The sequence below is a fragment of the Equus caballus genome, chromosome 1 (assembly GCF_041296265.1).
Source record: "Equus caballus isolate H_3958 breed thoroughbred chromosome 1, TB-T2T, whole genome shotgun sequence".
NCBI lineage: Eukaryota > Metazoa > Chordata > Mammalia > Perissodactyla > Equidae > Equus > Equus caballus.
Genome location: NC_091684.1, coordinates 35,411,118 through 35,426,660, shown reverse-complemented (window position 1 = coordinate 35,426,660; position 15,543 = coordinate 35,411,118). Strand labels below are relative to the sequence as shown.

The window sequence follows — 15,543 nt, the reverse complement described above, 5'->3', positions numbered from 1 at the left end:
TTGAATTCCAGAGGGATGGCTTTTAGTTTTTCCCTGCTGAGTATGATTTGGCTGTGTGTTTGTCATATATGGCCTTTATGATTTGAGGTACTTTCCTTCTATACCCATTTTATTGAGAGTTTTTATCATAAGTGGATTTTGGATCCTGTGAAATGCTTTCCCTGCACCTATTGAGGTCATCATGTGGTTTTTATTCTTCATTTTGTTAATGTGTTATGTCACATTGATTGACTTACAGAGGTTGAACCATCCCTGTGTTCTTGGTATAAAATCCTACTTGATCATGATGTATGATCTTTTTAATGTATTGCTGTGTTTGCTTTGCCAATATTTTGTTGAGGATTTTTGCATCCATGTTTATCAGCAATATTGGCCTGTAATTTTCCTTCTGCGTGTTGTCCTTGCCTGGCTTTGGTATCAGGGTGATGTTGGCCTCATAGAATGTGTTAGTAAGTGTTCTGTCCTCCTCAATTTTTTGGAACAGTTGGAGAAGGATAGGTATGAAATCTTTGAATGTTTGGTAGAATTCTCCAGAGAGGCCATCTGGTCCTGTACTTTTACTTTTTAGGAGGATTTTGATGACTGTTTCAATCTCTTTACTTGTGATTGGTCTATTCAGATTCTCCATTTCTTCTTGATTCAATTTTGGAGGTTGTATGAGTCTAAGAATTGATCCATTTCTTCTAGATTGTCCAATTTGTTGGCATAAAGTTTTGCATAGTATGATCTTCTAATCCTTTGTATTTCTGTGATATCCAGTGTAATTTCTCCTCTTTCATTTCTAATTTTATTTATTTGAAGCTTGTTTCTTTGTTTCTTAGTGAATCTGGCTAAGAGTTTGTCAATTTTATTTATTTTCTCAAAGAACCAGCTCTTCGTTTCATCCATCCTTTCCACTGTTTTGCTTTTTTTGTTTCAATGTCATTTATTTCTGCTCTAATTTTTATTATTTCCCTCCTTCTGCTGACTTTGGGCCTTTTTTGTTTTCTTTTTTCTAATTCTGTTAGGTGTAGTTTGAGATTGCTTATCTGAGAGTTTTCTTTTTTGTTAAGGTGGGCCTGTATTGCTGTGAATTTCCCTCTTAGGTCTGCTTTTGCTGGATCCTATATGAGTTGATATGGTGCATTTTCATTTTCATTAGTTTCCAGACATTTTCTGATTTCTCCTTTTATTCCTTCAATGATCCATTGTTTGTTCAGTAGCATGTTGTTTAGTCTCCACATCTTTGTCGCTTTCCCAGAATTTTTTTGTAGTTGGCTCCTAGTTTCATAGCCTTATGGTCAGAAAAGATGCTTGATATGATTTTGATCTTTGTACATTTATTGAGGCTTGCCTTGTTTCCCAACTTATGGTCTATCCTTGAGAATGTTCCATGTGCACTTGAGAAGAATGTGTATTCTGCTGTTTTGGGATGGAGTGTTCTCTATATATCTATTAAGTCCACCTGGTCTAGTTGAGGGAGCAAACCAAATTCTAATTTTGCACCAGCTTACTTTTTATATTAAAACTCATTTGTGGGCCAGACCTGTGACCGAGTGGTTGGGTTCATGTGCTCTGCTGCGGTGGCTCAGGATTTCACCAGTTTTGATCCTGGGCGTGGACATGGCACTGCTCATCAAGCTATGCTGAGGCAGCATCCCACATACCACAACTAGAAGGAGCCACAACTGAAAATATACAACTATATACCAGGGGGCTTTGGGGAGAAAAATGAAAAATAAAAATCATTAAAAAAACCTCCTCATTTGCTTAGTTAAATTCATTTCACTCTTAGCCAGCTTGACTAAGCACAAAATTCTTTTCTCAAGGTTCCTCTTCCACAAACCTTCTATAACTTTTCTTCTTACTTTCAGAATTTGTCTTTCTTTTTTTCCCTAACCAGTTTTACTTTTGAACGAAGTTACTTTCTTAACAAAAACATCCATTCCTTATACCTTCTTTTACTGAAAACACACATCTTACTTTCCTTGTGTACAGAAATGTTTCCATAATTAATTTTTGGTAGCTGTAATCACATACATTAATTAGAATTCTTAACCCTTAGAAGGCTTAATTTTTAGTGAAAACTAAGAAGTAAGCAATTATGAATTGTCTTTTACATTAGCATTCTGTGGATTGGCAGACTTATGAATACTTTCTAGAAACGTGTTTCTCACAGAAAATTTCTCTGCATGGCCCAAGACATACTTATTAGTAAACCCAAGTTTTTTAACTTTTTCTATAATAGGAAGCCAAAATAGATAAACCTATGTTTAGTAATTAATGTCTAATATTTTGTCTTATTTGGAAATGTTCTAGATACTCAAATTTCTATCATGTAACTTGATTTAACAAAACTCTAAGTTTTCAAGTTACCAAAAGAGTTTGAAGATATTTTTAAGTACATATACCATAACACACAATTATTGTTAAAATTTCTACCTAAAAACCATTTAATCTTACTTACATCTACTTAGTTAGTTTGTTCCCAATAATTATATTTAGATTACCTAGAAAAACTTCATGAGGTGTTAGACAAGGTCAGCAATCAATTTTTTTGGTGGCAAATTTTGTATCAGAGATAACGTAAATTTGTTTGACCTTTAGTAAACCTAGGTAGAACAAAAGTTTTTTATTTAATATTGGTAACTCTAAAGATGACAAACTTAAGTTGGCTTTAATACTAAATATTTTCCTACATCATGTGATTCTGAAATTCATTTGAGTTAATTTCTATTATAATTAGAAATAATTTATGTAAGTGCTAATTTTAAGCTAAGTAAATAGAGCTCCTTTAGAAATGATACCATCTGGAGGTAGAAAAATATCACATATATATACACCATACATATATATAGACACACATACATAGAGACCCCAAAGGTGTTGTTTTAAAATTACTGCCATGAATCAGGTACAGTAATACAAAGCTCACTACTTATCAAAGAATATAATTGAATCCAAATTTTGTTTCTGAAGATGGAATAAATTAAGGTTACGTGCTTAGACAACTAAAGCTTTTTTTCTACTAGTGTTTGTGGAGAAGACACTTAAGATGCTGGATTTTGGGCAGGGGGGCTTCTATAGCGTTTGGCTCTTTTTGTTTCTTTTTTTTCCTTCAGTCTTAGGAGTTGATGATGATCTAGATAACAGTTTGCAGAGAGGTTATAAGCCTTTTGAGATAAATGAGGGAGGTTTTTGGAACTGGTGAAAGGTGCTGGGTGGAATCCGAAGTGCCTGTAGAGCTGCATTTCCAGTTTTGAAAAGATTTGTAAGATAAGGACAGTTGCTCTTAATTCCTCAGAATTTCAGATGTAACTCAAATGATATCATAGATCGATCAATCCATCCAACTACATCATCCCTAATTTGCTTTTTTCCCCTCTTGGTACATAGTTTTATTTTAACTTAGAGAAGAAGGCCTATAAAAAAAATTCATATCAGGCTCTGAATATCAGCTTCCAATTTGGTCAAATTTCTGAACATAAATTACTGAATCTTTTCAATTATCTTATCAGATTTCAGCCGGGACAAACAGCAAATGTTTCTGGCAGTATTAAAGAACTCCATTAACTTTTTTTCATTTTATATAATATTTTATTAAATTTGCACAATTACAGAAATGAGTGCAATAGGCTGTATTAATGTCTCCTGGGGCTTCCGTAACAGAATACCACAGCCTGGCTGGCTTAAACAATAGAATGTATTTCTCACAGTTCTGGAGGCTGGATATCCAAGATCAAGGTGTTGGTGGGTTCCATTAATTTTTAACTTTAGTTTCCCCTTGACTGTTTAAGGGAATAATGTAGCAGTTTACCAGAAAATATTTCAGAGGCTCATTAACTCTGGGTGGGTCTCATAGGGGTCCTCCTTTGAAGGTAGATATGAGATTGTCAGTAAAGCCATTATCTTAACAGACTTATGTATAGTCTTTTCTTTTAGGTACCTCTTATATCTCAATTTTCATTAGCCTTGGCAATGAAACTTTTAATGAGGTTATTTTGGAATTTTGAAGTCTCTGCCTTTAAGTGCACTTCTTAAAGGATCTTGTCTAATTGGAAATGAGTTTTCTAATGGCCAATGTGATTCCCCTGAGGCTGGCGGCAGTTTGGTAGGACCCTAGCTGTAAATGGAGTTCAACCCACACTTCTGTCCAGCCATATCTGACCACCTGGGGTCCCCAGGGTGATGGTTACCAAGCCAACCTCTCAGGACATGAAATAAGCTTAGGAAGATTTTGCTGTTCTTTGTAAAGATTTACAGCTTCTGAGACCACAGTTTTGAGCAGGTGTGCCAGAAGGTGAGCACTTGACTCTTTAGAAATTAAAGATTGTGCTTAATTTTTCTGGTCTGCAGTTCTCAAATCTAGTGTGCAAAAAGACAAATTTTGGATGTCCAAAAGAACCCCAAAGTGGTCACTGTAATTTTAAATCATCTTTAGTATTATTGATCCACTAGGACAAAAATGTAAAAGAGGAAAGACAATAGTTCTTCAGAATGTAAAACCAGCTGGAGTTCCTGAGGGAGGACCTTCTTGGAAAGCTTTAGAAAAATAAGTCCCATGGTGAAGAAAAGCGTGCAACTTACGAGGACAGTAGGGTTTTTTATATCTACCAGTAACAGAGTTAGCTAAGCCTTGGGTCTCTTGGAGCCAAACTAATACCTCAGAGAGATGTGCCCCTGGGTTGGGGATTGTGTGGTGTTTTTACAGTGTACCTCATTTCCTGGAAGTTTCCTTGAGGTTGGTGGGTGACCTAGGCATCAATCTGACCCATTCTGTGACCAACTTATCCCCTCACGGGAGACTTCTTGAGGTGGTGAGAGCCCTAATGGCTCTTAATTGCTTTATCCATGCCCACCAATTTTGTGGCTTTGGCTTCCAAGATATCCCTTAGCAATAACTTTAGCCTCATGTGCATATTAACCCATAGCAAAGTTTGTCTAAGCAGAAATTTTAAAGGACGGAATCCCTTCCAAAGTTCAAAGTACTAACATATCTACGGAGGGAATCCTCTACTGCAGCAAAAGCTGCATCAGTGCTGTAACCAGGGAGTCCCCTCCTTACTTGAGAGAAATCTCTCCTGTAATGATGAAAGCCACTGCACCAATCCCATAGAAAGACACTGACCTCAGCTAATGGGAGGAAGGTCTGAGCCTGAGAGGTCCCATGGCCTGAGGAATTGATTGTCCATGGAAATGGCTGAGCACACAAGGGGGCTCATGTTACCAAACCTGCTTCCAATGGATGTTGGTCCTCCAAGATGAGATGACTTCAGGTCCCGCTTTCTGACACTGTATGTCAACCTACAAAAACAGAAACTAGTTTAAGAGGCAAAGCACTTGTTTGGGATCAAAGAATTTGGGGAGCACAGATTCAGGTAGAAACCCAAATAGTGTTCCAATTATAGGAGAAGGGCTTAGGGTTTTTATGGGAAAAAGGGAGGTTGAGGTGAATTGTAGTAAAGAGGAGTCACTGGTTGCTAGAAAAGGTAAAGCTAGGTTTGTGCTTCAGAGATTGGCTTGAGGTTCGAGCATCAGGCAAAAGGTTAGATTTGTACTTCATTCATTGGTTAGCGATCTGGCCGTCAGGAAAGTCCAGTTCCATCAGTTCTTACAGACAGGATATTCTTTTTTTAAAATTATTTTATTGAGGTAACATTGGTTTATAACACTGTGTAAGTCTCAGGTGTACACCATTGTATTCTCGCTTCTTTATAGCCTGCAATGTGTTCACTACCAAAAGTCCAGTTTCCATCTGTCATGCTACATATGTGCCCCTTTACCCCTTTTTCCCACCCTTTACTCCCTCCCCCTCTGGTAACCACCAATCTGTTTTCCTTATCTATGTGTTTGTTTGTTTGTTTATCTTCCACATATGAGTGAAAAATATGGTATTTGTCTTTCTCTGCCTGACTTATTTTGCTTAACATAATACCCTCAAAGTCCATCTGTTTTGTCTCAAATGGCATGATTTTATCTTTTTTTATGGCTGAGTAGTATTCCATTGTATATATGTACCACATCTTCTTTATCCATTCATCTGTTGATGGGCACTTGAGTTGCTTCCAACTCTTGGCTATTGTGAATAATAATGCTGCAATGAACAGAGGGGTGCATATATCATTTGGAATTAGCGTTCTCATGTTCTTCAGATAAATACCCAGAAGTGGAATAGCTGGATCATATGGTATTTCTATTTTTAACTTCTTGAGTAATCTCTATACTATTTTCCATGGTAGCTGCACCAGTTTGCATTCCGATCAGCAGAATATGAGGGTTCTCTTTTCTCGACATCCTCTCCAACACTTGTTATTTCTTGTCTTTTTAATCATAGCCATTCTGATGGGTGTGAGGTGATATCTCATTGTAGTTTTGACTTATATTTCCCTAATAATTAGTGATGTTGAACATCCTTTCATGAGCCTGTTGACCCTCTGTATATCTTCTTTAGGAAAATGTCTTCTCCTAGCCTCTGCCAATTCTTTGATTGGGTTGTTCTTTTTTGTTGTTGTTGAGTTGTATCAGCTCTTCATATATTTTAGAAATTAACCTTTTATCTGATAGATGATTTGCAAATATTTTCTCCCAGTTGGTGGGTTGTCTTTTCATTTTGCTGATGGTTTCCTTCGCTGTGCAGAAACTTTTTAGTGTCATGTAGTCCCATTTATTTGTTTTTTCTTTTGTTTCCCTTGCCTGAGTAGATATGGCATTCAAAAAGATACTGCTAAGACTGATGTCAAAGAGTGACTTCCTATGTTTTCTTTTAGGAATTTTATGGTTGCAGGTATTCCATTCAAGTCTTTAATTCATTTTAAGGTGATTTTTGTGCATGGCATAAGATAATGGTCTACTTTCATTCTTTGGCATGTTGCTGTCCAATTTTCCAGACATCATTTATTGAAGGGACTTTGCTTTCTCCATTGTATGGTTTGGCTCCTGCAGACAGGATATTTTTGTCCTTACTGACTTCCTGGAATGTTGGTGGTTTGGTGCAGTTTGGAAGATAAAGAGAACAAGATGTGCAAGGCAATTCCTGTGAAATGCCTCCTCTGGCTCTATTTTAATATGGCTCCACTCATGTCATCTTTCACAGTAGTGTTTGATAAACATTAAAGAATAAGCTTTTTTACTAATATACAAGGATTTTCCCCAAAGTCATAAATTCTCAACTGGTCATTAATCTGAGAATCCAGAATATTGAGGAATTTTTTTAATGAATTCATTTATTTCACTGGTTCTCAACCACCTGGGATATTAAAAGAAAAGTTACCAGTAACAGAGCTCCACCCCAGACCTGTCAAACCAGAAGCTCCAGGGTGGGGCACTGGAAAGAAGGAGAGCAAAAGTAAAGAACACCATATTTTTCATCAGTGGGCCCAAGTCCCTTCAAAAGAGAGATTAAAGTAGACCTAGCTGATTAGTCACTTTATGAGTCAAAGAGGCACATGTTGAATTAGCAGAGATTGTTATAAAAGCTTTGGATTTCAGGCTCACAGTTGTCTAAGTAAGAAGAGACAATGGATCTGGTTGTGGTTCTGGGGCTCTGTCTCTCCTGTTGGTTTCTCCTTTCACTCTGGAACCAGAGCTCCAGGAAAGGGAAGCTCCCACCTGGCCCCACTCCTCTCCCTATTATTGGAAATATCCTACAGTTACACATTAAGGACATCAGCAAATCCTTAAGCAATGTAAGTATGTTTTATGCTCCTCCACTGGCTTGCAAAGGGTAAGTAAATTAACCTGTACTTTTAAATGAAATATATTAGAATAGATTAAGATAAAACTATTAACATATGTCATTGTAAAGTAACTGCTCCCTGTGGACTATTGTTTTGGCTTGTCATTGTCAAGAACAGTGGAATAACTAATGCATTTTGCAAGTAGAGAAACACTTAGGTCTTTATAAATGGTAGAATCAAAGTAATAAAGTGGCAAAAGATGAGATTGTTCCTTCCCTTCTTTGTTTCACCACCATTTGCTATGATTTTTGCCTGAAAGTAAATAAGGGAAATGATTTGTGAATGGAGATTTCATTTAAAAAGTCCTGTACTATATAAACAGTGTGTTTTGTTCAGAATAGCCATGAAAATTGAACTTCTCTGAAGAAACCAGTGATGCCTGATGTCAAAGACATAGCTTAGGATCAGGACCATCAGGAGAGAACGATTTAGAGCTAGCCGGGTGGTTACAGAATCCTTTTGGATTTGCACAAAGCTGCTCTCTGTACCCTATGAACACTGCAGGGTGGAAGACATTGTTCTTCCGTGAGATGCTGCATCTCCTGGCCCTGCTGCTGTGATGCTCACTCTCTGAGTTAGTAATACCAGCAGATCTCAAACTGAGGTGGGCATTAGAATTTTCTGGGGTGATTCTTAAAAGTATAGATTTCTAGCGTTCATCACTACTGAGTCAGAATCCTCATGGAATGAGCTTTACAGGTGATCCTGAAGTAGTCAGCTGAGGATTAGCTCCAAGGTGAGCATTGGGAACTGATGAATTGCTTAGACATCAGGGTTCAACTAAGCAGGGTTGAAATTTGTGTCTTCTATTTATTAGCTGTGATACTCTGGAAATAAATAGGAAATTATTTGAACCTCAGTCTCTTTATCTGTAAAACAGGAAAATAAAGGTGTTGATTTGATGATTACTTGTAATGATCTGAGCACCAATTGCCTGGGCCATTGCTTGGCACATCAGAGTCCCTCTGTATGTGTCAGCTATGACAATCTCCATCATATTTATATACAGTCATGTGCCACATAACATTTCAGTCAATGACAGACTCCATATACCACAGTGGTCCCATAAGATTAGGACGACATAGCCTAGATACGTAGTAGGCTAAACCATTTAGGTTTGTGTAAGAACACTCTATGATGGTCATACAATGACAAAATCGCCTAACAATGCATTTCTCAGAATTTATCCCTGTCATTAAGCGACACATCGCTGTATAAGATCCAGAAATGTTTGAAGTTATGTTTGGCAGAATAAAAATATCAACAATATGATGATGATTACAGTCTTTATTTTATCTTATTTTTTTAATTGCAGTAACATTGCATTATAACATTATATAGCTTTCAGGTGTACATTGTAATATATTTCGAATTCTGTGTAGATTAAATCATGTTCACCAACCACAAAGTAATTATAGTCCATCCCCTCACATGTGAGCCTAATCACTCCTTTTACCCTCCCCATCCCTTCCCCTATGGTAACCACCAATCCAATCTCCATTGCTATGTGTTTGTCATTGTTTTTATCTTCTACTTATGAGTGAGATCATACGCTATTTGACTGTCTCACTCTGACTAATTTTGCTCAGCATAATACCCTCAAGGTCCATCCATGTTGTCACAAATGACTGGATTTCATCATTTCTTATGGCTGAGTAGTATTCCATTGTGTATAAATATCACATCTTCTTTATCCGTTCATCCCTCGATGGGCACCTAGGTTGCTTCCAACTCTTGGCTATTGTGTATAACGCTGCAGTGAACATAGAGGTGCAGGTATCTTTATGCCCTTGCATTTTCAAGTTCTTTGGATAAATACCCAGCAGTGGGATAGCTGGATCATATGGTATATCTATTCTTAATTTTCTGAGGATACTCCATACTGCTTTCCATAGTGGCTGCACCAATTTGCACTCCCACCAGTAGTGTATGAGGGTTCCCTTCTCTCCACATCCTCTCCAGCATTTGTTTCCTGTCTTGTTAATTATAGCCATTCTGACTGGAGTGAGGTGATACCTCATTGCATTTCCCTGATAGCTATTGATGTTGAGCATCTTTTCATATGCCTGTTGGCCAGCCATATATCTTCTTTGGAGAAATCTCTGTTCAGATCTTTTGCCCATTTTTAAAATTGGGTTGTTGGGTTTTTTGTTGTTGTTGAGATATATGAATACTTCGTATATTTTGGATATTAACCCCTTATCTGATATATGGTTTGAAAAATCTTCTCCCAATTGTTAGGTTGTCTTTTCGTTTTGTTGATGGTTTCCTTTGCTGTGCAGAAGCTTTTTAGCTTGATGTAGTCCCATTTGTTCATTTTTTCTTTTGTTTCCCTTGCCTGGTCAGACATGGTACTTGAAAATATGCTGCTAAGACCAATGTCAAAGAGCGTACTGCATATGTTTTCTTCTAGAAGTTTCATGGTTTCGGGTCTTACATTCAAGTCTTTAATCCACTTTGAGTTAATTTTTGTGCATGGTGTAAGGGAATGGTCTGCTTTCATTCTTTTGCATGTGGCTGTCCAGTTTTCCCAACACCATTTATTAAAGAGACTCTCCTTTCTCCATCGTATGCTCTTGGCTCCCTTGTCGAATATTAGCTGTCCATAAAGGGTTTATTATGTGGGTTATTTCTGAGCTCTCGATTATGTTCCATTGATCTGTGTGTCTGTTTTTGTGCCAGTACAATGCTGTTTTGGTTACTATGGCTTTGTAGTATATTTTGAAATCAGGGAGTGTGGTACCTCCAGCTTTGTTCTTTTTCTCAGGAATCCTTTGGCTATTTGGTGTCTTTTGTTGTTTCATATAAGTTTTAGGATTCTTTCTTCTATTTCTGCGAAAAGTCTTGCAACTTTGCAAGGGATTGAGTTGAATCTATAGATTGCTTTAGGAAGTATAGACATTTTAATGATGTTGATTCTTCTAATCCAAGACCACGGAATATCTTTCCATTTCTTTGTGTCTTCTTCTATTTCTTTCAACAATGTTGTATAGTTTTCAGTGTACAGATCTTTCACCTCTTTGGTTAAGTTTATTGCTAGATATCTTATTCTTTTTGTTGCAATTGTAAATGGGATTGTATTCTTAATTTCTCTTTCTGCTACTTCATTGTTAGTGTATAGAAACACAACTGATTTTTGTATGTTGATTTTGTAACCCGCGACTTGACTATATTCATTTATTGTTTTTAAAAGTTTTTTAGTGGATTCTTTAGGGTTTTCTATATATAAAATCATGTCGTCTGCAAAGAGTGACAGTTTCACTTCTTTTCTAATATGGATCCCTTTTATTTCTTTTTCTTCCTGATTGCTCTGGCTAGCACTTCCAATACTATGCTAAATAAGAGTGGTGACAGTGGGTGTCCTTGTCTGGTTCCTGTTCCTAGAAGGATAGCTTTCAGTTTTTCTCCATTGAGAATGATATTTGCTGTGGATTTGTCATATATGGCCTTCATTATGTTGAGGTATTTTCCTTCTGTACCCATTTTATTTAGAGTTTTAATCATAAATGGATGCTGTATCTTGTCAAATGCTTTCTCTGCATCTATTGAGATGATCATGTGATTTTTTATTCTTCATTTTGTTAATGTGGTGTATCACGTTGATAGATTTGTGGATGTTGAACCATCCCTGCATCCCTGGAATGAAATCCACTTGATCATGGTGTATGATCTTTTTAATGTAATGTTGTATTCTATTTGCTAGAATTTTGTTGAGGATTTTTGAATTGATGTTCATCAATGATATTGGCCTGTAATTTTCTTTTTTTGTGTTGCCCTTGTCTGGTTTTGGTATCAGGATAATGTTTGCTTTGTAGAATGAGTTAGGAAGCCTCCCCTCCTCTTCAATTTTTTGGAAGAGTTTGAGAAGGATAGGTATTAAGTCTTCTTTGACTGTTTGGTAGAATTCACCATGGAAGCCATCTGGTCCTGGACTTTTATTTTTGGGGAGGTTTTTGATTGCTGCTTCAATCTCCTTACTGGTGATTGGTCTATTCAAATTGGCTACTTCTTTTTGGTCCAGTTTTGGAAGGTTGGATGTTTCTAAGAATTTATCCATTTCTTCTAGATTATCCAATTTGTTGGCGTATAGCTTTTCATAGTATTCTCTTATTATCTTTTGTATTTCTGAGGTGTGCATTGTAATCTCTCCTCTTTCATTTCTGATTTTATTTATTTGAGCCTTCTCTCTTTTTTTCTTGGTGAGTCTAGCTAAGAGTTTGTCAATTTTGTTTATCTTTTCAAAGAACCAGCTCTTGGTTTCATTAATTTTTTCTATTTTTTTTTTTTTTAGTCTCTATTTCCTTTATTTCTGCTCTGATTTTTATTATTTCCTTCCTTCTGCTGATTTTGGGTTTGTTTGTTGTTCTTTTTCCAGTACTTTTAGATGCACTTTTAGATTGTCTATTAGGGACTTTTCTTCTTTGTTGAGATAGGCCTGAATTGCAATAAACTTCCCTTCTAGAACCACTTTTGCTGTATCCCACAGATTTTGGCATGTCGTATTTTCATTTTTATTTGTCTCCAGGAATTTTTCATTTCTCCTTTGATTTCTTCATTGACCCAATCGTTGTTCAGTAGCATTTTGTTTAATCTCCACATTTTTGTGGCTTTTCTGGTTTTTTCTTCCTGTAGTTGATTTCTAGTTTCATACCTTTGTGGTCAGAAAAGACGCATGGTATTATTTCAATCTTCTTAAATTTATCGAGACTTGTTTTGTGGCCTAATATGTGATCACTCCTGGAGAATGTTCCATGTGCATTTGAAAAGAATGTGTATTCTGTGGTTTTTGGATAGAATATTCTATATATATCTACTAAGTCCATCTGGTTTAATATGTCATTTAAAGCCACTGTTTCTGTATTGATCTTCTGTTTGGATGATCTATCCATTGGTGTCAGCGGAGTGTTAAAGTCCCATTCTATTATTGTGTTACTATTTCTCCTTTTATGTCTGTTAATAATTGCTTTATATATTTAGGTGCTCCTATGTTGGGTGCATAGATATTTACAAGTGTTATACTTTCTTGTTGGATTGTTCCCTTTATCATTATGTAGTGCCTGTCTTTGTCTCTTGTTATAACTTTTGTTTTAAAGTCTATTTTGTCTGATATAAGTATTGCTACCCCTGCTTTCCTTTCTTTGCCATTGACATGGAATATCTTTTTCCATCCTTTCACTTTCAGTTTGTGAGTGTCTTTAGGTCTGAAGTGTGTCTCTTGTATGCAGCATATACATGGGTCTTGTTTTTATATCCGATTGGCTACCCTATGGCATTTGATTGGAGCATTTAGTCCATTGATGTTTAAAGTAGCTATTGATAAATATGTATTTATTGACATATTGTTAATTTTTTTTCTAGGTGTTTTAGTAGTTCCTCTCTGTTCCTTTCTTTTTCTCTTGCTCTCTTCCCTTGTGGTTTGATGGCTATCTTTAGTAATATGTTTGATTTCTTTTGTCTTACTTTTTTGCTTACTTATTATAGGTCTCTGATTTGAGATTACCATGAGGATCCTATTTAATGTTCTATGTATATAACAGTCTCTATCAAGTAGATAGACTCTTCAGATTGACCTCTTTCTAAAAGCTCTGCTTTTTCACTCCCCTCCTCCCACATTTTATGTTTTTGAAATCATATATAGTCTCTTGTTTAGTGTGTCTATCCATTACCCTCTTATCATTGAAATAGGTGATTTTAGTACATTTGTCTTTTAACCTTCACATTATCTTCAAAGGTAGTTGATCTGCTACCTTTACTATATTTTTACCTTTACAAGTGATTTTATTGCCTGTCTTTTTGATAATTTTTTAAATCTCTATTTGTGGTCATTGCTTTCCCACTTAAATAAGTCCCTTCAGCATTTCTTGTAGAACTGGTTGCTTGATGATAAACTCCTTTAATTTTTGCTTGTCTGGAAAGCTCTTTATCTCTCTTTCAATTCTGAATGACAACCTTGATGGATAGAGTATTTTTGGCTGCAGGTTTTTTCCTTTTAGCACTTTAAATACATCGTGCTGTTCTCTTCTCACCTGTAGGGTCTTGGCTGAGAAGTCCACTGATAGCCTTATGGGCTTTCCTTTGTATGTCACTTGTGGCCTTTCTCTCGCTGCTTTTAGGATTCTCTCTTTATCTTTAACTTTGGACATTTTAATTATAATATGTCTTGGTGTGGGCCTCTTCGGGCTTATCTTGTTTGGAGCTCTCTGTTCTTCCTGTACTTGGATGTCTGTTTCCTTCCTTAGGTTGGGAAAATTTTCTCTATTATTTCTTCAAATAAATTTTCTGCCCCTTTGTCTCTCTCTTCTCCTTTTGGGACACCTATAATCCGAATGTTAGCATGCTTGCTATTGTCCCAGATTTCCCTTAGACTGTTCTCATTCTGTCTAATTCTTTTTACTGTTCAGCTTGGTTGATTTCCTCTAGTTTTTTGTCTAGCTCGCTGATCCGTTATTCTGCATCCTCTACTCTGCTATTGAGTCCCTCTTGTGAATTTTTCATTTCCAGCATTGTATTCTTCACTTCTGATTGGTTCTTTTTTAATATCTTCCAATTCTTTGCTGATGAGTTCACTGTGTTCATCCAGTCTTCTCCCAATATCTGTGAGCATCCTTATGATATTTTGTTTGAACTCTCTGTCGAGTAGGTTGCTTGTTTCTGTTTCATTTAATCCTTTTTCTGGGGTTTTGTCCTGTCCCCTTGCTTGGAAAGTATTCCTTTGTCTCCTCATTTTACCTCTTTCTCTGTGCTTATTCCTATGTATTAGGTGAGTCGGCTATGGATCCTGATCTTGGAGAAGTGGCTTTATGTATGTGATGCCTTATGAGGCCCAGCAGTGTGCTTCCCTCTTGTCACCAGTCCAAATAATCCAAGAGTGATCCCTTTGTGGGCTACTTGTGTCCTTCTGCTGTGGCAGGGTTGCTCCCACTGCAGGTACCCAGGGAGTCTGTTCTTTCCTTCCCTGGCCAGCTGTTTGTAAATCCGGTTTGGGGAGCTTCAACACTGTTGGCTACAAAGTCTATCAGCACACTCCTGTTGCAATTTTCCTCTTAATTGGGTTGGAACCCAGTGTATCTGGTTGCTAGGCTCAGGGGCTTACAGTTGCGATAGGTCTCAGGCCTACAAGGCTGTTGTCAGTTCTCTTAGGAGTACAGCTGAGTGGGGCTGGCCCTAGGCACAGGAGCACTAATTGTTTCAGGCTTTGGAAGGTCCAGCTGATCCTTTTTATGGCTATTTGTGAAGCACAGGTCTTCTGCCGCTAAGCCTCACCCCCTCACAGGACTACACACACCATCAACACAGTCCTGGTCCATGCACACTTCTCAACCCCCTGGAGTGTACCCACTCCACTGTGGGTACTGCACTGCAGAGGCCCCCACCTCTCCACCAACGCCCCCCCACAGTTCACCTGGTCCTCACACAGACCCTGCCCCACAGAGGCGGACACACTGGCCTGCCTATAGAGGACCAAGGCACCCAATCAATGAAGGCTGAAAAGTAGCCTAAGGGCTTGCTGTTAGGTGGGGTCGGTCCATGGGGTGGGTTGCCTGCCCTGGCTGAACTGGATTAAATCTGTGCTCTAGTGGGTGTGGCAGACCCCAGGGATAACAGGCCAAGGGAAGAACCTCAATGGTGCCCACTGGAGCCTGTGTCAGCACACCTGGACTGGGTCAGAACAATGGCCCCCACCAATGTCTCAGTCTCTGGAGAGGTCCCTCCTCTCACCAAGATGCCCCCAGAGCCCACCAGGTGAGTCTCATTTCACCGAAGGACTGTCAGCCTTCTCTCTAGTGATTTTTGGTTGCTACAATCAGTGATTTTGTGCATGGGCCCT

The 15,543-nt window shown here is 37.7% G+C and overlaps 1 protein-coding gene across 1 annotated transcript in view; it reads left to right on the top strand.

The window, feature by feature from the left end:
* Positions 1-7,298: 7,298 nt before the first annotated feature.
* CYP2C113 (cytochrome P450 family 2 subfamily C member 113) overlaps positions 7,299-15,543 on the top strand; it is a 72,731-nt gene continuing 64,486 nt past the window's right edge. The window contains exon 1 of the mRNA XM_070269593.1: positions 7,299-7,664. Coding sequence (XP_070125694.1) covers positions 7,497-7,664 — 168 coding nt within the window. The 5' untranslated portion in view covers positions 7,299-7,496. The remainder of the gene's footprint in view (positions 7,665-15,543) is intronic.